At 38.4% G+C, this 23,577-nt stretch overlaps 1 protein-coding gene across 4 annotated transcripts in view; it reads right to left on the bottom strand.

Moving 5' to 3' along the window:
* The window catches only part of BICC1 (BicC family RNA binding protein 1), a 261,401-nt gene extending 238,479 nt beyond the window's left edge, over positions 1-22,922 (bottom strand). For 3 of the 4 annotated variants that reach the window (XM_012762828.2, XM_012762829.2, XM_012762830.2), the window contains exon 1: positions 22,441-22,922. In XM_012762828.2, coding sequence (XP_012618282.1) covers positions 22,441-22,630 — 190 coding nt within the window. In that variant the 5' untranslated portion in view covers positions 22,631-22,922. The remainder of the gene's footprint in view (positions 1-22,440) is intronic. The other variant, XM_076010008.1, reaches the window with a different exon arrangement.
* Between the last annotated feature and the right edge of the window lie 655 nt (positions 22,923-23,577).

The following is a 23,577-nucleotide window of genomic DNA, read 5'->3' as shown; positions in this document are numbered from 1 at the left end:
ACAGACTCTTGAATAAGATAAAGTCTGATATTTATTTATGCAAAGTAGGATCCACTCTCCAAATCTAAGTGCTTCGTCATCATGGCCAACCTTAATTTCTCTATTTGCAAAATTCAGAAACTAACTTCTTTCTTTTTTTTAATTAACTTATTTTTTATTTTAGCGTATTATGGGGGTACAAGTGTTAAGGTTACATATATTACCCATGCCCCCCTCCCCCCTCGAGTAAGACAGAAACTAATTTCTTAAGAGTGCTTAGGAGATACTAAGTTAAAATATTTAAAGACTAATCATCTATTATAGCTAACTGAGTATATCCTGACTTCTAGCATAATAGAGAAATACTAGTTTGAAATATTAGTTTGCTAGTGCTGCTGTAACCACGTACTAGAAACTGGATGGCTTAACAACAGAAAGTTATTGTTTTACAATTCTGGAAGCTGTAAGTACAAAACCGAAGTGTCGACAGAGCTGGTTCCTTTGGAGGCCTCTGAGAAAGGGTAGGTTCCATGTCTTGCTCACTGGCTGGTAGATGGCTGTCATTTCCCTGTGTCTCTTCACACTGTCTTCCCTCTATGACGGTCCCCCTGCCCAAAGTTCCCTTTTTTTATAAGGACACCAGTTGTATTAGATTAGGGCCCACCTAATGACCTCACTTTAACTTGATTACCCCTGTAAAAACCCTATCTCCAAATAAGGTCACATTCTGAGATACTGGGGGTCAGAGCTTCAACATATAAATTGAGGGGGCAGGGAAGATACAATTTACCTGATAACATATACAGACATATATGTATATGTGTATATAAACATGTATACATATATATAACTAGAAACATTCTTACCTATTATCAAGAGAATTTAATTGCACTGGATACTGTTTTTCATACCATTTCTTAGGTACCTTATATCTCTATTATAAGGTATTTGTAAACACTCAAAGGGTAAAACTTATTTGTATTTCTTTCCTTTCTAGATACACAACACAGATCACACACATATATCCATGCTTCACTGCTAAACAGAGGTATTTCAAGCCAAGTAGCCTGAAATAAACATTCAAAATCAGGCATATTTTCCAAGGGAGGTAAAGATTATAGTGTAACCAGGAGGAATGTGCAAGCCAGCAATAATTTAATTTCGTAGCTAAGCCAAACCATGACAGTCTACTTTAAAAATATGGAAACTTGAGTAAGTGATATTATTACAATTGTTAACTATGGCATGCAAGAACATTTCTTTTAAACTTCAAGTCACACAAATCCATTTTGTATATTTATTTTTTAAAAGAAACGTCTATTCAGCACATTTGGGATTTGAGAGCTTGAAAATAGCTGAATCCTTTTTCCTGTGAGGTGCATGTTAACACCAAATGTAAATGCTATTACGAGGTTCCAGTTACCGCAGGACTCTGCCTTCATGCAGACTTACTTTATGGAAGGCTCAGAAGGAAATACTCATGGTTCAGGTTTCAATGGACGAATGTGTTCACCCTATGAAACACAGAAAGTGCTCCCCTTTTAAAACTATTAACAAAAGATAAAGAACCATTTATGACTCTTCAAGTGTCTGTTCTTGCTCTTTCCTTTTCAAAACTTTTTTAAAACAGTTTTTAAAGGATTATGCCTGTTCATAAAGGCTTACCAAAGGCAAATCTGTCCCACCAAGTAAAAAATCAGATGACATCAGACAGGTTTATTTCTTTTGTTTTAAATTATGGTCAAAAACATATAACATAAAATTTACCAACTGTTTTTAAGCATACAGTACAGTGGTGCTGACTATATGCACATTGTTATGCAACAGACCTCTAGAACTTCTTTATCTTGAAAACTTAAACTATAAACACTAAACAAAACTCCTTTCCTCCTTTCCTTAACCCCTGGCAACCACCACTCTACTTTCTGTTTCCAAGAGTCCGGCTATTTTAGATACCTTATGTAAGTGGAATCATGCACTATTTGTCTTTCTGTGACTGGCTTATTTCTCTTAGCATAACTTACTCCAGGTTTATGCATGTTGCAACATATGACAGGATTTTCTTCTTTTTTAAGGCTAAATACTATTCCATTGTCTTTATATAATACTATTCCATTGTATTTATATACCACATTTTCTTTATCCATTTCTCTGCTGATAAACATATACACATCTTCCACCTTTTGGCTAATGGGAATAATGCTGAAAGGAAAATCAGTGTGCAAATATCTCTTGGAGATCCTACTTTCAATTGCTTTGTGTATATACCCAGATGTGGGATTGCTGGATCATATAGTAATTTTATTTTTAATTCATTGAGAAACCTTCATACTGTTTTCCATAGTGGCACCACTTTACATTCCCGCCAACAGTACACAAGGGCTCCAATTTCTCCACATCCTCACCAATACTTGTTATTTTGGGGCTTGGGGTTTTTTTGTTTTTTTAACAATGGCCATCCTATTGGGTGTGAGGTAATATCTCCTATGATTTTGAATTACATTTCCCTAATGATTACTTGATGTTGAACATCTTATCATGATTGCTGGCTATTTGTATATAGACATTTTCTTTTGAAAAGTATCTATTATTTTGCCCATTTTTGAATGTGATCATTTATTATTGAATTAAGCAGGTTTTTTATATTTTGGATATGAACTTCTTATCAGATATATGGTTTGTAAGTATTTTCTCCCATTACATAGTTTGCATTTTCACTCTGTGTTTTTCCTTTGCTGCAGACAAGATCGATGTCCTATTTACATATCTTTGCTTTTTGCACCTGTACTATTGGTGTCACATCCCAACTGCCAAACCTAATGTCATGAAGCTTTTCCTCTGTTTTCTTCTAGGAGCTTAATAGCTTCAGGGATTACTGTTAGGTATTTAATCCACTTTGAGTTAATTGTTGCATGTAAGGCAAAGGTCCAACTTCATTCTTTTGCATGTCAATATCCAGTTTCCCCAACACCATTTGTTCAAGAGACTGTCCTTTCCCCACTGTGTAGCCTGGGCATGTTTGTCAAAGATCATTTGACCATAGGAGGGGACTTCAAAAACTTCATGGAAAATGTGTACTGTGAACAAACTATGCATGGCTTACGAAAATTTTTGCACCAAAATAAACTTGTAACAACTTGTTATAACATATCTTAACAAGATTTAGTTTGAGGCACTAAGAAAGATAAGACATTATCAGTTTGAAAAGATACCCTATCAGAGCAACATAAATTCTGCTAAATTTGAAGCAAGAACAAACATCAAATTTATGGTAAAGCTTGGGTGGAAAAATGGTGAAATCATTGATGCTCTATGAAAAATGTTATGGGGACAATGCCCCAAAGAAATCAGCAGTTTACAAATGAATAACTTATTTTAAGGGAGGAGCCAATGTTGAACAAGAAGCCTACATACAGTAGCAGACCAACCCCATCAACTTATGAGGAAGCAATTCACCTTGTTAATACACTAATTGAAAAGACCAACGACTAACAGCAGAAACAATAGCCAACACCAGAAACGTCTCAATTGGTCCTGCTTACACAATTCTAACTGAAAAATTAAAGTTGAGCAAACTTTTCACTCGATGGGTACCCAAAACCATTGTGCCTAGATCGGCTGCAGACAATAGCTGAAACAAGTGGGATCAAGATCCTAAAGCCTTTCTTTGAAGAACTGTAACAGGAGATGTGACATGGGTTTACCGGTATGATCCTGAACATGAAGCACAATCAAAGCCATGGCTACCAAGAGGTGGAAGTGGTCCAGTCAAAGCAAAAGTGGACCACTAAAAAGCAAAGCTTATGGTAACAGTTTTTTGGGATGCTCAAGAGATTTTGTTGACTCTGTGGAGAGCCAAAGAATGTCTGCTTATGATGAGAGTGTTTTCAGAAAGTTAGCCAAAGCTTTAGCAGAAAAAACACCTGGGGAAGCTTCACCAGAGAGTCCTTCTCCACCACAACAATGTTCCTGATCAGTCTTCTCATCAAAAAAGGAAAATTTTTCTAGAATCTTCATGGTAAATCATTAGGTATCCACTTTACAGTCCTGATTTGGCTCCTACTGACTTCTTTTTGTTTCTAAATCTTTAAAAATCTGTAAAGAGCACCCATTTTTTTTCAGTTAATAATATTAAAAAGACTATATTGATATAGTTAAATCCCCAGGACTCTCAGTTCTTTACAGATGGACTAAATAGCTGGTATCATTGCTTACTAAAGTATCTTGACCTTGATAAAAGCTTATGTTGAGAAAAAAAGTTTATATCTTTAATTCTTATCTTTTAATTACATTTTTCCATGAATTTCTTGAAGTCCCCTCATATTTCTGGATTCTCTATTATATTCCACCAGTCTATATGTCTGTCTTTATGCCAATACCATACTGTTTTGATTGCTGTAGCTTTGTAATATGTTTTGAAGTCAGGAAGTGTGCAGCCTCAGGCTTTGTCCTTCTTAAGATTGTTTTAGCTATTCAGGTCCTTGGAGATTCCATATGAATTTTAAGATGGTTTTTCCTATTTCTGCCCCAAAAAATGACATTGATGTTTCAATAGGGCTTCCATTGAATGTATACATTGTTTTGGATAGTATGGACATTTTAACAGTATTAATTGTTCTGATCAACAAACATGGAATGTATTTCCATGTGTTTTCTGCAATTTTTTTTAGCAATGTTTTGTAGTTTTTGGCATACAAATGTTTCACCTCCTTGGTTAAGTTTATTTCTAGGTTATTTTATTCTTTTTGATAATATTGTAAGTGTGACTGGTTTCTCAATTGCCTTTTCAGATTGGTCATTGTTAGTTTATAGAAACACCACTGATTTCTATGTGTTGATTTTGTGTCCTGAAACTTTGCTAAATTTGTTTATTAGTCCTAATAGTTTTTTTGGGTGTGGAATCTTCTGGGTTTTCTACATATAAGATCATATAATCTATGAACAGAGATAACTGAACTTCTTCCTTTCCTATTCAGATTCTTTTTATTTCTTTTTATTGCCTAATTGCTCTGGCTGGTATTTTCAGTACTATTTTGAGTACAAGTGGTGAGAAAGGGCATTCTTGCCTTGTTCCTGATCTTAAAGGAAGAGCATTCAGTTTTTTATCACTGGGTATGTTGTTGGGTAGGGGGTTTTCACATATGGCCTTTCTTATGTTGAGGTAACTTCCTTCTATTCCTTGTTCATTGAGTCTTTTTTTTTTTTTAATCATAGAAGGGTGAACTTTCTCAAATGCTTTTTCTGCATCAATTAAGATGTTCATGTGTTGTTTGTCCTTCATTCTGTTAATATGCCAGTATTACATTGATTTGAATATGTTGACCCATACTTGCATTTCAGGAATAAATTCCACTTGGTCATGATGTACAACCCTTTGAATGTGCTGTTGAATTCAGCTTGCTATAACTTTGTTAAGGATTTCTGCATCAATATTCATCACGGAAAGACTACTCTGCAGTCTTCGTTTTTGCAGTATCTGTCTGATTTTGGTATCAGAGTAATGCTGACCACATAGAGTTTGCAAATTTTCCCTCTTCAGTTTTTTTGGAAGAATTTGAGAAGGACTGGTGTTAATTCTTCATTAAATGTTTAGAAGCATTCTGCAGTGAAGCCATCTATCTGGTCCTGAGCCTTTCTTTCTTTGGAGGTTTTTGATTACTGATTCAATTTCCTTACTAGTTATAGGTCTGTTCAGATATTTTATTTCCTCATAATTCAGTTTTGGTAGATTGTATATTTTTGGAAATATATTCATTTCTTCAAAGTTATCCAGTATGTTGTTATATAATTGTTCACAGTTCTCTATTATGATCCTTTTTCTGTGGCATCAGTTTTAATGTCACCTTTCATTTCTGATTTTTGTTGAGTATTTTTGCTTTTTTCTTTAGTCTAGCTATGAAACTATTGATTTTATTGATCTTTTCAAAGAACCAACTCTTTGTTTCATTATTCTACTTTTTTTCTATTATCTATTTAAATTATTTATGCTCTAATGTTTATTATGTCTTTCCTTCTGCTAACTTTAAGGTTGAGCATTTTCTTTTTCTAGTTCCTTGAGGTGTATAATTAGGTTGTTGATTTGAGATCTTTTTTAACATAGGTGTTTACTGCTATAAACTTCCCTCTTAGCACTGCTTTAACTGTATCCTGTAAGTTCTGGTATGTGTGTCTTCATTTTCATTTGTCTTAAAATATTTTCTCATTTCCCTTGTGATTTCTTTGACCCATTGATTATTAAAGAGTATGTTGTTTAATTTCCACATATTTGTGAACTTCTAGTTTTCCTTTTCTAGTGTCATTCCTTTATGGTCTGAAAAGACACTTTTATACTAATTTCAATTTTCTTAAATTTCTTAAGACTAGTTTTGCAGCCTACTACGTGATCTATCCTCAAGAATGCTCCTTGTGCACTTAAAAAATATGCTTCTGTTTTGGGGTAAAGTGTTCTGTATATGTTTGTTAGATCCTATTGGTCTATAGTGTTTTTCAAGTCTTCTATTTCCCTGTTAATATTCTGTCTGATTACTGAAAGTGGGGTACTGAAATCTCCTACTATTATTTTGTTACTATTTCTCCCTTCAGTTTTGTCAATGTTTGATTCATATATTTCAGTGTTCTGCTATTAGTTGTATATATATTTATAATTGTTATATCATCCTGATGAACTGGCCCTCTTATGATATAATGTTCTTCTTTATGCAGTGATAGTTTAAACTTAAAATCTATTTTGTCTAATATAAGTATGGCCATCCCTGCTCTCTTTTGGCTACTATTTGCATGGAATATCTTTTTTCCATCATTTCACTTTCAGTCCATGTGTGTCTTTAAAGTAAGAGTCTTATAGACAACACAGTTAGATCTTGACGGGTTTTTTAAATCCAATAAGCCATTCTATCTTTTGATTAGAAAGTTTAATCCATTTTCATTTAAATTAATTACTGATAGGTAAGAACTTACTATTGCCATTTAATTGTGTTCTGGATGGCTCAGTTATTTTGTCTCTCTTTTCCTCTCTTGCTGACTTCCTTTCTGTTTCATTGGTTTTTGTTGTAGTGACATGTTTTGATTCCTTTCTTATTTTCCTTGTGCATCTTTTATAGGTATTTTCTTTACCAGAAAACTTCATATTTCCATATGCTTTCATATTACTGTCTAGTATTACTTTGTTTCAACCTGAAGGATTCCCTTTAATAATTCTCATAAGGCAGGTATAATGGTAATTAACTCCTCAGCTTTTGTTTATCCAGGTAGGTCTTTATCCTTAATCTCTGAAGGACAGTTTTGCTATATATACTATTCTTGATTGACTAGGGCTTTTTTTTCCCTTCTTTTAGCAGTTTGAATATATCATCCCACTCCATTCTGTCCTATAATGTTTGTGCTGAGAAACTCACTGATAATCCTATGAAAACATCCTGTACATACTGAGTTGCTTTTCTCTGCCTTCAATATTTTTATCTTTGACAGTTTTATTATATCTTGGTGTGGATTTCATTGGTTTCATCATGACAGGAGTCCTTTGAGCTTCTTGAATATGGATGTCCATTTCCTTCTTAAGCTTTTGACATTTGGGGCCATTATAGCTTCAAATACACTCTCCTCCTCATAAGTCCATTAGGCTTTCTTCATTTTTTTCATTTTCTTTTTTTCCCTCTGACTCAATAATTTCAAGTCTTCAAGTTCACTGATCTTTCTTCTGCTTGATAAAGTCTGCTGCTGATCCTCAATAGTTGATTTTTCACTGCAGTTATTATATTCTTCAGCTCCAAAATTTGTTTGGTCCTTCTTAATAGTTGCCATCTCTTTGTTGATATTCTCATGTTATGTATAGTTTCATTGTGAGATAATTTAACATGTTCATTTTTAATTATTTAGCAAATAATTCATAGATCTCCATTTCTTTAGGGTTGGGTTCAGGAGAATTTATTTTGTTCCTTTAATTGGGCTATACTTCCCTATTTCTTCATGTGTATTGTTATTTTTTGTTGTAATTTTTGTATTTGAAAAAACAGCCACCTCTTCCCATCTTTACAGACCAGCTTTGTACACAGAAAGACCTTTACCAAAGAGCCCTACTAGAGATTCTGGGGGCATCTCAAACCTTTTATGGGGATGCATCTTCTCTGGGCTTGTGTAACTTTACAATCAGAGAGGTTTGCTGGTTTCTTTTTCAAGAGCTTGTAGTCTCTTGTTCCTCTAGTGTCTGTCTGCCGTACAACAGGTTCTTTGGAGCTGCCACAAAAAGAGTGCTGCTCTCTTTGTTCTCAGTACTCCAGGCATCCAAAGTATGCAGATTCCTCATCAGCATGCCAAGTCAAGCAGTACAGAAATCAGTCCCTTGGGTAGTCTTGAAAGGCCAGAACCCTGGATGTACAATCCATTCGTCTCTTTCACTCCCAAGAGAGAAACCGGGCATTGGGCTTTTCCTCCTGATCATGAGCTGTGCTAGCTTGGGAGAGGGCCTGACTCAAATGAAATGAAACAGCGTTTCCTACCTGTTCCAAAGCAGTGGTTCTTGGTTTTGAACTTGCCTAGAGTACTATGAGTTCATAACTGATATCTGATATTCTCATAAAGGCTCCTTTGGACCATATATTGTTACTAAGTCAATGTTATATTGTCACTAAGTCAATGTTTTGTCAGGGAGAAAAGTCTGGGGCTTCCTATTCTGCCATCTTGCTGAGTGCAGACAGATTTATCTCTTTAATCTCATAAAGAATACTCTACAGCAGTCATCAAGAATTTATAGTAAGATATTTTCCTTGCTTTAGAACAAAAGGTATAAAATATCTTAAATATCCACTTCTGCCTCTCACTTTCTGAATTTTTTTTTGCATTTAAAGCATACAAAGACATTGTAGTAGACACACCATCTCATACACCATCTCACCTCCACTACGCTTCATCTCTAATTCCAGCCAGGCTACAGTCAACAGCTTTGCCTGTGTATCGAACCACTCTGTGCTGACACTGACATAGACATACTGCTCACTTCCTCCCTGAGAGCTTGTTGGATGCCTGTGGGGGCCAGTAGATCTCAAGTGTAGTAACCCAGAAGTGTAAGAAACGCAGTTCCCATGAGGCAACCCTTGATCCTCTGCAAAGAGGAGACAGAAACTGACAGACAAATGCCACTCCTTTTCATCCTTTAGGTGGGTAGTTTAAGGAAATAGTCTCTGGGCCTCACCGGAAGTAGCAGTCATCCTCAAAGTAACAAACTAGATAGTGCATCATTGTATTGGCTTTGCCATCGTCCTATTTGATTTTCCATATTCACTCACTGCATCTCTTTGCTTTGTGATACAGATGTAGGAGATCTAAGGCTAAGGTGCACATTAAGTATGTAATGCCTTACTCTATGTGATCTCCTTTTGTTTTCTGTTAACAAGTACAAGTAGGATTTCTCTCTTCCATTAGACTGTATTTCTTTTAAAAGCAAAAGGCCTCATTCACTTGTGTGGTCCCATAATATGCACTCATGATTTTTTTTCTAACACGTGCAACAATTTCCCATTGTAGATAGCTTCACCATTCCCTAATGATGTATAATGAGAGAAAACTTTCACAAGCTTGAAAGCTAATCATTTATGCAGAACTCTCTTGAAATCCAAATCCATTTTTATGTTTTGTTGTTAAAGCTTAGTTGTTTTTGTTAGGTAGATAGTCAGGATCTCTGGCTCTTCTAGGGACAAGGATGCCCTGCTTCGGTGCTGTCTTGAGTGAATGCCCCACCTGAGAAGAATAAGGGTGGGTACTCCGTTTTAGTGTTGCCCCACTCTTAATCCTATCCCAAGAAACTGCTACATCTAGGGAAGGAGGGAACGCTTTATCAATCTGGGAATTCCCCAGCCCAGGCATAATAGGATTTGGGAAGTGAGCTGGAGCAACCTAAAGCTAATTATTATGTCATTAGCTTAAATCTATTTTGTGGCTCATTCCCTCCAGGTAGGGCTTTTAGAGAAGAAGCTCCAGCTGGCAACTGTAGATACAACCGTGAGAACACCTGTTAATCATTTGGTAACATCCGACACCTCCTGAAAGCCCTTTCTGGACCAAGCCAATAATTGCAAACAACTCAAGAATTCCCAGAGAGTCAGTCAGTCTGTCTCTCTCCACTCACGGAGACAGAACTGTTTCATTTTACAATAAAAAGCTACTCCTGTGAAACTGCTTCCTGCTTGTGGTCACACCAGCACACTGGCCCTGCTTGTAATTTTTCCAAGCAAGGAGCCAAAGAACTAGGATAACAGTCCACTAAGAGGCTGGACCTGACACTTTGGTGTGTCTGGTCATTCTTCAGCCAAGGGTACACCAAGAACCAGGAGCAGACTGCCACCCTGACATTTCGACTTGGTCAAATATACTTTACATAGATAATGCATCTCAGATATCCACTTACTGATAGTAAATATGTTTTTTAAGGTAATTTTTCTGTTTAGGTAACAATATAAATGCCAACTATGTTTTATTAACTTATCAATAGATCCCTGGGGGGAAAAAAAATCAAAACTCTATATATAGATCTATGATAATCGGTTTCCCTTTCCCATATAAAAAATGTAATTATTAATAAAAAAAATTCCCCTCAGGTTAAAATGAATACAGCTTTACATGAATCCTCCTGTAACATTTAAGCCAAATATATATATTTTCTGGCTTTTTAAAATTAAATCATTATAATCAAGCAATTAAAAAGATAAAATCTTGCCAAAGTATTGACTTTGCTTTAAATGATACTTTAAACAAAAAATCTCAGAATATATAATAAAAGGAACTCAGAACATAGATAATAACAAGTTTTAGTGGTCTTTTATGCAAGATAAGAGAAATATCTGTGTTAGCTCTCCATAATCAACAAGGAATTAAAATAATTCTAAAAATACTTGAAATTTGGAGATATATGTCTTTATTTTTATTAAGATTTCATTCTAATGAACATCATTACATTTCACTGCCATGTAACTCTAGTGGTTTATGTGCTGGATATAAATCCTGGCACATGAAGCTTGTTAACTGGACACGTTAGCAGAAGAGAAGGAAAATGTGACAAAAAGATGCTACTTGGGGAAACATATGATCTCTGTTGTTCATCTAGCACAGTATGTTAACACCAACAAGTCTCAACTATGATTTACACTATAATCTCTGCTCAAGTACTGTAAAAACCTTAAATTAGCTAGCATCTAGCCCACAGAATTCAGGGTGCTACAAACTTGACTGCCAAGATGTTAGAAAACAGAGCTCGTGGTTAGCTCTCTTGTGAGTACTTGCTCCTCCAAAGCCAAGACACTCCAACTATCCTCTTTCCACCACATTCCCCGTTTGGTGTGAGTACTCTTGTGTGCGGTACAGATCAAGCCAAATTCCTGCCAAAACTACTCATGTACAGACAGCTGAGTCAGCCCCCAACACTACACCACATTCAAAGGAATGTCAGGTTTATATTGTACACTGTGCAAAAGACCTGGAACACCGGAGGTGAAAGAGATTTTTAACAAGCATCTAATCCAAAACCCTGAGAGGTTGGCCAAAGTAACCAAGTCAGCAGCAAGACTGGGCCATGAACTCAAGTCATGAACTCAACCACTCTGGAGAGAAGTGATTTCCTTTTAACTCAAAATAACTCAATGATTATCATAGTGCAGGGAGCAAACTAACATAAAAGACTATTCTTACTTTTGAGAGTGGATTATCTCTTATCTGAGATGCTTTGAAATCATATTTAAACAAGTATCTGAAGATGTATTATTCTAAGAACAAGATAATCCAGTGTCTACAACTAAATAAATTGAAAAGCTGTGGCAAGCTTGACAAATTCCAATTTTTAAAACTTATCCAGATCACATACAGATATAAATTACTTAACATTAAGCCTCACTTGAATCTCATCATCAAAATGAGTTTTGCATATTCTCATTCAAAACTCCATATTAATGTACTACCACTAATATAGTACAACATATTCTACATACCCCTTGGACTGAGGGTGAAGAAAGACTATCCTCCATGCAAAGAACCACTCTGCCTTACTTGTGTAAGGCAGAACTGTTTGGTATTTCTTAAGGCCAAGCATGTGAATTAGCATTAAATTTCCATTCCATGAGGTCAATACCAGGTCCACCAACCCAAAATGGGACATTTTTAATCCATGTACATCATGGGACATTTATTCTATAAACACAGGCCAGCTATTTCCACAACTCTGGGCTAGATGCTGGAGAGACATAGGAGATAAATTTGAAAAATACAGACACCAATTGTGGGCCAATTCTATATATATTATCACATAATCTTCCAAATAATCCTAGGAGAGAAGTATTATTATCCTTGTTTCATAAAGGAAGAACCTGAGAAAACTTAACCAAAGCTAGAGAAGGCAGAACTTTGGAACATCTGCATTCTCACTAAGAATCATAACCCATCCCTGGGCCTAATGCCCAGCTCCTCTGCATTTGAACAGAAAATTCAAGAAGCAGTGTAACCTATGCTGGAGTGTAGTTTATCATCCTAAACTCAGCCATCATATGTCTCCATAACCCTAAAAGTCTAGACTCTACAACAGCCACCCTAAGAGGAAAACTAGTGTCCAGATCTACTCAGAATTCCAAAAAGAAACCAGGGCTCCAAATTCAGAGTTTACAGCTGCTTTTCTTTTTCTGTAAAATACAGATCCCAAGGCATACTATATGTATCTCGTGGGTTGCTGCTGAGAGGCTGGGACGACCACACAGGCACAAAGCACCAAAACGGTGCCTCACACACAGTAAGTGCTCAATAAAAATTGGTGGCTGCTTTCAAAGTCACTATTATTCTTCAGTACCCATATTCTTCAAATTTTTTCCTCAGAATACTGTTCCTAAAGGGAAAAAAGCCATATAATCATGTTCATTATATGATAGTTCATAACTGTAGAAAAAAAATTTTTTTCAACCAAATGTACTAATCAACTATAGAGTTTTAATTCTTAAAACTGCTTAAAACTACAAAAAACATTTAACAGTTTAAAATGCTGAATACAAAACACTATTTAATGCTATAAAGACAACTACATAAACTATGCAAATAGTCAAGGACTATTATTTCAAGGCAGAAAAATGAAAATAGCTGTCAGGGTGGTAAGATTATTGATGATTATTTTTCTTTTTAAAGATTTCCATCATATTGCTTTTTAAATTTTTATATTAATGATTTTAAAAAGTATCTGCTTATAAATTATCTCATGATATGTTAAGTAGGTGTCTATTATGCCTAACTTAATAGAAGTCTGTAGGAAAATTGAATGCATTGCAAGTATACTACGTAATAATAGACAACACATCCCCTCCACGGGAATATATAGGTTTGTGCTCTTCCCTCAAGATCCTTATAGCAAGCCACTATAAACATGCCAGTTATAAATTATGCTCCCAGACTAAAATGCTTCAAGATGGTTTAATAACATGGAAAAAGCACTAGTTTCAAGGGAAAAGGGAATTAAAGAAAGGAAAGAATCCGAATCTTCTTAACTTTAATGATTCGACCATCCTCTAATCACTTACCAATGTTTCTCAAAGTGTGTCCTGGGACCACCTACATTAGACTCACGCAGATTCTTTTCAAAACCCAGATCCCTGCACCTCCACCACCCCCTAACCTACAGAATGGGAATCTTGGAGGGAGGCTCAGAGTCTGCCTTTTTAAACAAACATCCCATGCGATTTTTCTGTCCACACATTTTAAGGAATATTGATCCACAGACTCACTAACCAGGTAAGATAAATATCACTTAAAGTTTTCAGAAAAAAAGGCAAAACAGAACTCTAACTCTGTATTGGTAATTCAGCTGCCTCCCAGTATCTCACAACTGCCGGCTCAAACAAGCCAGGTGGAGGGGACCACAGGTACAAGGAGTAGACACCCTGCGAATCTGTTGTCTCTTCTGCCTAACCTGCGAAACTTCCAGAAAATAATTTTGCAAGACTGATTAAAAGCCTTAAAATGTCCGTGCCCTTTGCCAAAAAATTTCACTAGTAAGATTTTTTTCCTACGAGAACAATCAAGAATGCATGAAAGGTTTTTAGGCAAAAGTGTTTGGGATGGCAGTATTAATATTCATCACCTGCCATATCTGGAGTACCTGCTCTGCACCTGGCACTTGTGGATGCTTTACATATAATATTTCTAACCCTCACAACCTAAAAGATACTTTTATTCTCATTTTAGAGAAAAAAGAACGAAGGCCCAAAGAAATTACTAACTTTACCCAGGCCACACAGCTAATAGCTAATAGATGATAGAGCCATGATCTGAATTCTGAGCAGTTTGAATGAAAACATTAGGCTCTTTCCATTGTCTGACCACTTAAAAATGTTCTAAAATGTTGTAATATTTAAACAAAGTATGATATGTCAAGGGAATTCTATAGACAATTGAAACCATGTTAAGAATCTTTAATGAAATGGAAAATGCCCATGGTACAATGCCAAGTGAAAAAGATGGGAGGTATGATCCCAACTTAGAATTTAAGTCGCAGAAGGATAGGGACTTCTATCTTGGTTTCATCTGTATCCCCAAAGCTTAACACTGTACCTGACATATGGTAGGAATTCAATTTGTGTTGCAAAAATAAATTCTGTGTGGGCATATTTTTAAAAGACCAGGAAAAAAAAAAACCTAAAATATCATCAGTGGTTATTGCCAAATTCTGGACTTAGGCATGACTTCAGGTTTGTTTTTTTTACATCTGTTTATACTTTCAAGTATTCTATAATAAGTTTGTATTGCTTTTAAAATCAGGAGAAAAAACAGCAGCAACTAATTTTCAAATCCTACATTTAAGCACCTTCCCACACAAGAGATGTAGTTAAGCTCCAGATCAACTCAACATGCAGACTAATGTGTGCTTTATCTTTTTCACAAGAACAGAGAAACTGCATTACAGCTAGAAAGTGAGCATTATTTTCTACATGCCAGTGTCACAAATGAAAATGAGATTTAATACTTGTTACAAATACAAATGCTTTCATCACCTACAAGTATAAGTAGCTTAGTAGGTATGAAAAGGATTTAAAAATGCATAACATCCACAAAATGTTTCTGTTGATGGTTTTCTGCATTTTGAAGACTGTCCTAAGTGGTAGATACCACAAGGATTAAAAACCAAATGTGGAAGCTTCCGCAGCATAACGACAAGAGTTTCCTGCCAAGATCATCCCTACACACTGCAAAAGGCATTATAAATTATTAAAATTGGGCTTCTATCAAAAAGTCCCAGAACAAATTCTGGCATGGACGCAGAGAGATAGGAACACTCATACCCTAGAGCCGGGACTGCAAACCAGTACAACCTCTATGGAAAATAATACGGAGATACCTCAAAGAGCTAAGAGTAGAACTATCATTTGATCCAGCAATCCCACTACTGGGTATTTTACTCAAAATAAAAAAAGACATTTTATTTAAAAAAGACACTGGCACTCGAATGTTTATAGGAACACAATTCACAATTGCAAAGATGTGGAAACAACCCAAGTGTCCATCAATACATGAGTGGATTAATAAAATGTGGTATATGTATAGCATGAAATACTACTCAGCCATAAAAAAAAAATGGTAATCTAATACCTCTTGTATGGACCTGGATGGAACTGAAGACATTTTCTAAGTGAAGTATCACAAGAATGGAAAACAAACACCACACGTACTCACCATTAAATTGGAACTAATCAATCAACACTTATGTGCACATATGGAAATAACATTCATCGGAAATCAAGCAGCAACATGAGTGGAACTGGAGGCCATTATCTTAAGTGAAACAATTCACACACAGAAAGACAAATACAGCATGTTCTCACACGTAGGAGCTACATAATGTGTACACATGGAAGCAGAGTGTGGAATGACGGACAACGGAGACTCGGAGGGCTGCAGGGGTGGGAGGGGGTGGATGATGGGTGGTGCTTGGTGAGTACAATGTGCATTGCTCCAATGATGGATGTACTAAAGGCCCTGACTTCACCACTATGCAATATATTAATATTATACAGCAAAATTATACTTTTACCCCATGAATACATACATATAACAAATAAAGGGGAAAAAAAAGACTATAAACACCGTAGAAAAAGAAAAGAAACTACAACAAAACTTCAAAAAAATACAAAAAAAATGATTGTGCCTCATACCTGGTAGTTTATTAAACATTGTACATAAATATATACAGTCACTATTATCCCGTGCATTTTTTAAGTATAACTTTATCTTAAAATGAACTAACAATGAGCCACCTGGTATATTTTATTAGCTCAACATTGTGGACAATATCAAACAGCAAAACACAAAAGTGATGATAATTCTACTATCAAACTGCCTCCAAAATGGCTTCACCTTCTGAACGAATTCAGGCTTTTTTGGCCAGATTATACTGGAGTGACCAATCTTTGAAAAGCCAAAAGGGCAGAATCATGAACTACACTGAACCTGTCCATTCTAAAAGAAATTTGAGATGGGTGGAAGTAGGGAGGAGGGAGGAGAGAAAAAAGTAAAATGGGCATTTGTATTGTATCATGTAGTTTCCAATGGAAAAAAACATTTGACGTGGAAAAAACAATGGAGAGTAAAAAAAAAAAAAAAAAAAAAAAAACATAGTTCCAGTATTTAGTAGCCCTAGGTCATGTTCATAAAAGGAGTCATAAGATGAGAACAGTATTAGATGATTAAAGGTATTTCCTCTTTGAAGGATTTAGTTTTATTCCTGGATTATGCCAAGAAAGAAATTCTACTGACATGTAACATTACCAAATAATCTAAATTTCTAGGGATTATCAGTGCAGACCAAAGTCTCTAATATAGGTATACTTTGGCTTCAGTCACAACTTTGAATTTGGGGTCACAATGCCCCTCTGCTTTGCCTAATGCGGGGAAACTATAGGTTGTATCACTCTGCATCCATTATGACCCCTCTTTCTTGCCTTCTTCTACTAGAAAGGCTAGAAAAGAAGATACATTCTCAGAGTCTCTTGCAGCAAAGAGTAATGAAAGAAATGCAGATGGGAGTTCCAGAAGAGAGAACCGTCACATAAAATGGCAAACTCTTAAATAGAAAACAATTTTTATTCTTCCCCCTCTTCCCTGCATAGACCACCTTCCCTGCATAGACCACTTCCCTGCATAGATGCACCTCCAGGCATAGCTACAGCCATATTGCCATATTGCAAAAGTGAGGCCAAAAACCATAGGCTGTGGATGGGAGGAGCTAGAAGGAGGGAAATCACTGGGCTCCTAATGCCCTCCAGCAGCTCTTGGGGGCCAGGATCGCTTAGCCCCAGACTTCTTTTTAGGTGAGGAAGATAAACCCCTGGGTTGTTCAAGCCACAGTGTGTCAAGATTCCTGTTGGTCGCAGCCAAATACATTCCTGCCTGTAAAAGTCATCGATATAATGAACCTCTCTAGCTGTGTGTTATCAATGATCAACTTAACCAAACCCACCCCCCAAGTCTTCACGGAGATAACATTTACTGACAGTGCCTGCTCCGTGCCCGTGAGTACAGGATGTCTTCAGTACCGAGGTGAAGGAGGTCCTCCATCCGGGCTAGTCTGACAGCAGCTCCTGAGGTGCTGGGCAGGGCAGACCAAACATTTGCTTTCCATTGTTTTGAAATCTTCATCCATCATATAGGACAGCGCTGCTGCTGCTAAACTAATGTTTACTAAGCACCCTGTGCCTGGCACTGGGCTAAGCATTTCACACGCATCCTCTCAGTCAGTGCTCATATCATCCCCATAGGGTAGGGCTGCTACTATCCCCATTTTACAGATGAGCAAGCAGAACATGTTAACCCAGGCATAGCATTTTCTCTGCAAAGACCTCTTTTTTAGACACCAATGACAACTCAAGCTCAGAACAACATATAACTAAAAGAGAGATATTTGCTGTTAGTCTTTAGGAAAAATATCAGAAGTAAATGGCTCAAGACGGGACAGAGAATGAAAAACACTCAAACCAAGAACAATGACAACTCAAGAGAGTGAAAAGCTCGCTCTCTCCTGGGCAAAACCTAGGATTCCACATGTAAGTCTGACAGAGCTTTACTCAGTATATATTCACATTTAAAGGGCTAAGAAACTCAATATACTGCAAGCTACCAGGAAGGCCAATATTAATATTTAGATAACTGTGAATGTTCATTAATCATAAGAACATTTAATTCGCTTTCCAATATACATAATTTTCATTTTCAATATAAGCATGTGCACTTTATATGTTACAGTTTACAATGAATATTGTTATTAGTTTATGCAGCACTTTCTATGTGGCCAGTGCTGTGATGGTTTATATATACCCTTTTTGTCTTAATTGTCACCACCACCTCAGGATATAAGAACTATTATTAACACCCCCTTTGAGAAACGGGGTTGCAGGTGATGACTTTTCTGAAGCTCCCTATTAAAAGGTAACACCAAGATTCAAGTCTAGATCTGGCTCAGAGCCCTGTGCTCTTAACCAGTAAGCTCATGATAGTATTTGATTTGTTTATTGTTTGTTAGCCTTGATGAAGCATTAGCTAGAAAACTCTTTTCATTTAAGTTTCACTCTTTATCTTTACTTCCAGTGCTCCATTTTCATATTATTTTTGCTTCATATTTCTTCCTACTCCCACAAAAAATGTCTAAGAAATTATCTATTCACCAAATCATAAAAGAATCTTCACTAAAGTTTGCTGCATTAGATAACATAGTTGCAGCTCGTACTTTTAATCAATGATGTATAACAATCTCCCTTTTGGTGGCTCTGCTCTGCTACTCAAGCAAGCAGCAAATGATGCCAGTGCCGCCTATCATTGTAAAAATGCAACATGGTTTTTGAAGTCCTTAGCAGTATCATAAAAGCCCACCAGATATCCATCTCCATTCATGAAAGCAGACCATTTCCCCCCAAGGGTTAAAACTCCCTACTTTCTCTGCTGAAACGCAAGACATTCAGAACTTTGAAAATGCCTATACTTCTAAATTTTATGTGGGAATTTTTAATTATATGGTACACACACATGTTTTCTGATGTAAAAAGAGAAGTATTAGTATAAGATTCCTGTGTTTGCTTCTCAGTACTCTGGAAAGCACATATAATTGACTTAAATAAATTAACACTATTATCTCACATGAAGCATGAAATCTAAATTTGGAAGATCGGCATTAAGTAAATTAAAAATGGCTTTTATTTATCATTAAAAATGCTCTCCATGCTATTCATTCCACGGCTGACCACACCCATCAAAAACCCAAACTAAACTTGAAAATAAATTCCCATTTATGAAACCATAAAGTAATAAAATTAATAAACTTTATCTAGTTACAACAGAAAATGTCAGATATTTTGCATGCTGTTCCAAAGTAGTTACTAGACCAAAAATTAAAAAATCATGAAAAATATTTCCTACATTTTCAGCCTAATGGTTTTTATGTATGTCAACTCTTTTAGGTTTCAGTGACAATCCAAGAATTGTATTTCATTTCTTTGACTGCTACCCTATTGCCCATATTTTAACCTCACTGAATTTTTGGTCCATTGCGTAGAAGAATTTCTCTACTAATAAAAATACAACTCATTAAAGATTAACTTGCCCCCAGGACAGTCTCTCTGGAAATAAATTCCAAGCATTATAATCACCAACTTACAGTCTGAAGACTTAAAGGCAGATAATCTTATTTATTCTGATTTAAATTGGAAACCTGTAATATTTTAAAGCAATTATAAATAGAAGAATAGCAAATCCAAATTCATAATAATCAGAAACCCAACCAGGCAAATACAGACTTCACTTACTTGGAGCCTTCCAATTGAAAAGTTTTCCACCCAAGAATATCTAACAATACTGGGATATTTATTGATTTGTCCGACTTACTTTCTTGGTTTCTACTTTACTTCTGCAATTATGAACTCGAAAAATTCTTTAGTTCCCCAACTATTTACTAAGTATATAGTGTGTGCCACAGATTGTAGTAAGTACTGGAATCTTTTGAATCCATGATGTAATACTTATTAATAGAAATTAAAACTAACATTTATTAAGCTATCATTTACCAAACACTGTGACAAGTTTTAGCTTATTAGGCATGATCTCTTTCAATTCTCACAAAATCCTAAGAGAAAGCCCCATTTTTCCAAATGGGCAAACTGAAGGCAGAAAGAGACCCAGGAATTTTCCCAAGGTCCTGTAGGGATTTGAGGCCAAGTCTGAGGGATTTCAGTGCTCACACTTGCATTTGGGTCAACAGTGGACTGCATATACCACTGTGGTTCCAAAACACTGTAATGGAGCATGTCATAGCATAATGTAACACATCACTTTTTCTATGTTTAGATACACAAATACTATTATGTTATCATTGCCTACAGTGTTCAGTATAGTAACATGCTGTACAGATTTACAGCCTAAGCCATACGCTATACCATATAGCCTAGGCATGTAATAGGCTATACCAGCTAGGTTTGTGTCCCTAAACCCTATGATGTTCACACAATGATGAAAGAGACCAATGACATGTTTCTCAGAACATATCCCAGTCATTAAGCAATGCATGACTGTATTTGCGTTGTTAAAGAAATGTTAACTCTGCAAGCAATATTAAATCATCTCATGTCAGAATGTCATATCTGCAATAGGAATAGCCTTTAAATTTAAAAAAAAAACCACTCACTCATACATCATTTTATTCAAAATGAAAATGAATTAATTCAAAAAAGAAATCAACTTCTAAAGCTCAGGTTATACACGTGAATGTCCCAGAAGCTAATATCACTGTTGTTACTTGTCTGTGCACAGGTAAAACAGGTAAAGGATGATGTGGTATTTATTATTAGAAGATTGATCTTTCATATCACTCCATCCAAACTCACGTAGAAAACAAACTGGAAACTTGTTGAAAAGGATGAGTATGTGTTCTTATCAGTTCAAACAATTTCACCATGTTTTCCTGACATAAATTTAATATTTTGTTTTATAATCAGAAACTGAGTGAAAAGAACCACGGAACAGATGAAATACTAAAATGAGTTGCTGAAATGCAACCAGGGCTTGAATTTCCAAATCCACTTTGTCATATTCTTATTTGAACAGTTTATCACAAAAGTCATTCTCCTCAAAAGTTACATAATTTAAAGGAAAAAGACAGGGAAGGAGAGAGAGAGCAGAGACATGACACACATTAGGGATGTTTATCAATAAAGGCAAGCAACAAGGGAGACGAGTTTGTAGTACATCCAAAAACGCCTGCCAAACACTCCTGCTATTTGTTTCCACCAAGTTATTGTTTTGGAAAACATGTTGTTCTCTCTTAAAATAACCTGCTTAATTGTTCTAAAAAGCCACTGCATTTCCACGGAGAACTAAATCGCTCCCATACCGCGATGTATTCACTGATAAAGTCAAAGTAAGTTACGCATAAGGGCACAAAAGAAAGTTAGAAAAGCTCCAGCCCTCCTGTGATAAAAGGACACTAGCTACTGGATGAATCTTCCCCAGCGCCCTCAGTGAGACTCATGTCTGGTCCTCTACCTGTATCTAAAGAATTAGAGTCAAACAACCTCATTTCTCTCTTCGGATGTGGGAAATCAGCCCCACTGGTGGCTACAGGTAGGCTAGTTATCAACATTTTTAAGAAAGGTCAAAATGACCTTGGGATGGTGTTGCATTCACTCCAATCCTCATCATGTTATAAATCTGAATTCGTTTCGTCCAGTATGGTTAAAGCTTTTCGGCCTGGGAAGGTCCCGGAGAAATTAAGGAGTTAAAAAAAAAAAAAATCCCAAATTGTGAAACACAAAGTCAGACACCCATAGCCCAGGAGGATTTTTTATGGACTGAATGTAACTCAAGATGTGTTTTATAAGCCTGTCAGGGAAGGAACACACACTGTCCTCAAACACAGCAGCACTGCCCCGACACAGTCCCCACGCCTGGGCTGCGGACCCCGGCCCGGCCCCTCCGGCCACAGGGTGTGGGAGGGGGCAGGAGCCCGCGTCTCAAGTCTTGACATCTGCAGAGCGTTTCCCAATCGCCGGGCCAGGCCCCTCAGCTGGAGGAAGTGGAAACTGACAAGCGGAGAGTGAAACAGACAGAGAAACAGGGCTAGAACCCGGGGCTGCCAGGCGTGGGGAGAGAGTCACGCACGCCGCGTGCAATCCGAGAGGGTCCGTGCGGCACAGCCCAGGTGTCCTGGCTAAAGTTGGCATCTCCAAAGCCTGGGACGTAACTCGCGCGCGCCAGCGCAAACTTGGCCTTCGGCTTTTCTGCAGACGGTCAAGTTAGCACAGGGCCCCCGGTGCCTAAAGACGCGAGAGGCGTGGAAGGGGAGGGCAGTCCCGCGAGCGAGGTCTCCATTCCACGGGTGTCCTCGGCGCCGCAGGGGAGGGGGCCGGGGACGTCCGGAAGGAGTTGGAGGCTGAGTCGGGGCGTCCGAGAACGCGGGGGGATGCCTACCTTGTAACATGGCCTCAAGTTTCTTCCTGTCCACGCGGAAGCGCTCCTCGCTCCACTCGGGGCTGTGCAGGGACGCCCCGGCGACCAGGTCGTCCTCGGAGCCGGGCACGGGCGAGTCGGTGCTGCGCTCGCTGTTGGAGCCGGGGTCCGACTGCGCCGCCAGGTAGCCGGGCTCGCCCTGGGCGGCCATGGTGGGCGCGCAGCGCCCGGGCTCCGGCTGCCGCCGCCGCCGCCGCCGCTCTGCCTGCGCCGCCGACTCCGCTCGCCGGCCGGGCTCGACTGGCTCCCCGCGCCGCGGCGCTAGCTCGTCCCCCCGCAGCCGCCGACGCCAGCGCCAACGCCGCCGCCACGGAGCCCCCGGCGCATCCCAGCCCCGGGCGCCGCCCACGCCGCCCGCCGCCCCGGGTCGCGGCCCGGGTCCTGGGCCAGTGGCTGCGCCGCCCCCCGCCAGCGACGCCCGCGCGGAGTGAGCGCGCCGCGCAGCCCGCGCCTCCATCCGCAGGGCCCGGCGCCCCCTCCCCGCGCGCCGCCCCTGCAGCCGCGCGCTCATTGGCCCGGCCGGCCCACGGGGAGCCGCGGCGGGCGGGCGGGCGGCCCCTGGCGCTCACACACTCGCGCGCGCACACTCTCCCACTTTCTGCACTTGCACGTACAGATCCCGTCGCACATGCACTTCCCTAGCGCTCCAAACACACACTCCTGCACGCACACCAAGTGCACACACAATTCCTCATACACACACTCTCGTGCAAACTCACGCACTCGTGCATACTCCGCTTTCCCGCACTCAGACACTTAAAATCCCGTCCCCCTACCCACTCTCATGATCCTCCTCCAAACACAGCCACATGCCAAGTTCAAGCGCAGCCTACTCCCGAACGCACACGAAGTGCACACACAATTCCGCTTCTATTTACGTGCACGCTACATCCTAAAACTCACAGCCCCAGTCACTCCTACAGGTTTGAACGCAAAACGAGAGAAAGGGGAAGGCTTGGGGAGGAAATAATGGGCGTCGCAGACATCACCGTGGACTTGGCCTGCATGTAGTTTATTCCTCCACTAAAAGGTTCAAACCCAGACCCCTCCTCTCATCCCAGCAAAGTGGCCAGCTGCACAGGAGGTGGGCAAGAGGCT

The sequence above is a fragment of the Microcebus murinus genome, chromosome 14 (genome assembly GCF_040939455.1).
Source record: "Microcebus murinus isolate Inina chromosome 14, M.murinus_Inina_mat1.0, whole genome shotgun sequence".
Taxonomy (NCBI): domain Eukaryota; kingdom Metazoa; phylum Chordata; class Mammalia; order Primates; family Cheirogaleidae; genus Microcebus; species Microcebus murinus.
This window is presented reverse-complemented; position numbering and strand designations above follow the sequence as displayed.